Genomic DNA, 518 nt, shown 5'->3' on the forward strand with positions numbered 1-518 from the left:
CTATAAAATAAAAACACCATCACATTCATACAGGGAATGTTCAGAGCAAAGAGAGAAAGCCTTCAGCCATCCACGTAAACCAGAAGTATCTCTGTATATGAAACATCGGGCAGTTTCCAGTAGGGATTAACCAACCGGTGGTAACTATCAGCTTTGATTTGCTCAATCCAATTGCGCTGATAAAATGATCAGTCTATATAATATAAACTAACTGTTCTAATGTTACGGATAAGTGATAGTGCAAGTATGAATGCAGGCACACTGACACCCCAGTACCAACCCCTCTGGAGTCTGGACACACTCACCCGCACGCAGTAGTGCTGTTCTCCAAGGCTCCCCTCGTACAAAGACGGACTCATACACGTGGTGCATATGCGCTATGCCAAAGAACATGGGACACACCAACACAGCCCTTGCCCATCCGAATGCAGGGACTAGCAGTGGCAGTGTGCACGCACGGAACACCCACTCCTCAGCCAATGGCGCTACAATCAGATTGCGCACCACTGTTGGTGTGC

At 47.5% G+C, this 518-nt stretch overlaps 1 protein-coding gene across 1 annotated transcript in view; it reads right to left on the bottom strand.

Moving 5' to 3' along the window:
* SARC_12468 (hypothetical protein) overlaps window positions 1–518 on the bottom strand; it is a 2,131-nt gene extending 1,613 nt beyond the window's left edge. Inside the window, exon 1 of the mRNA XM_014293427.1 lies at window positions 306–518. Coding sequence (XP_014148902.1) covers window positions 306–393 — 88 coding nt within the window. The 5' untranslated portion in view covers window positions 394–518. The remainder of the gene's footprint in view (window positions 1–305) is intronic.

Source organism: Sphaeroforma arctica, assembly GCF_001186125.1.
Source record: "Sphaeroforma arctica JP610 unplaced genomic scaffold supercont1.2323, whole genome shotgun sequence".
Taxonomy (NCBI): Eukaryota; class Ichthyosporea; order Ichthyophonida; genus Sphaeroforma; species Sphaeroforma arctica.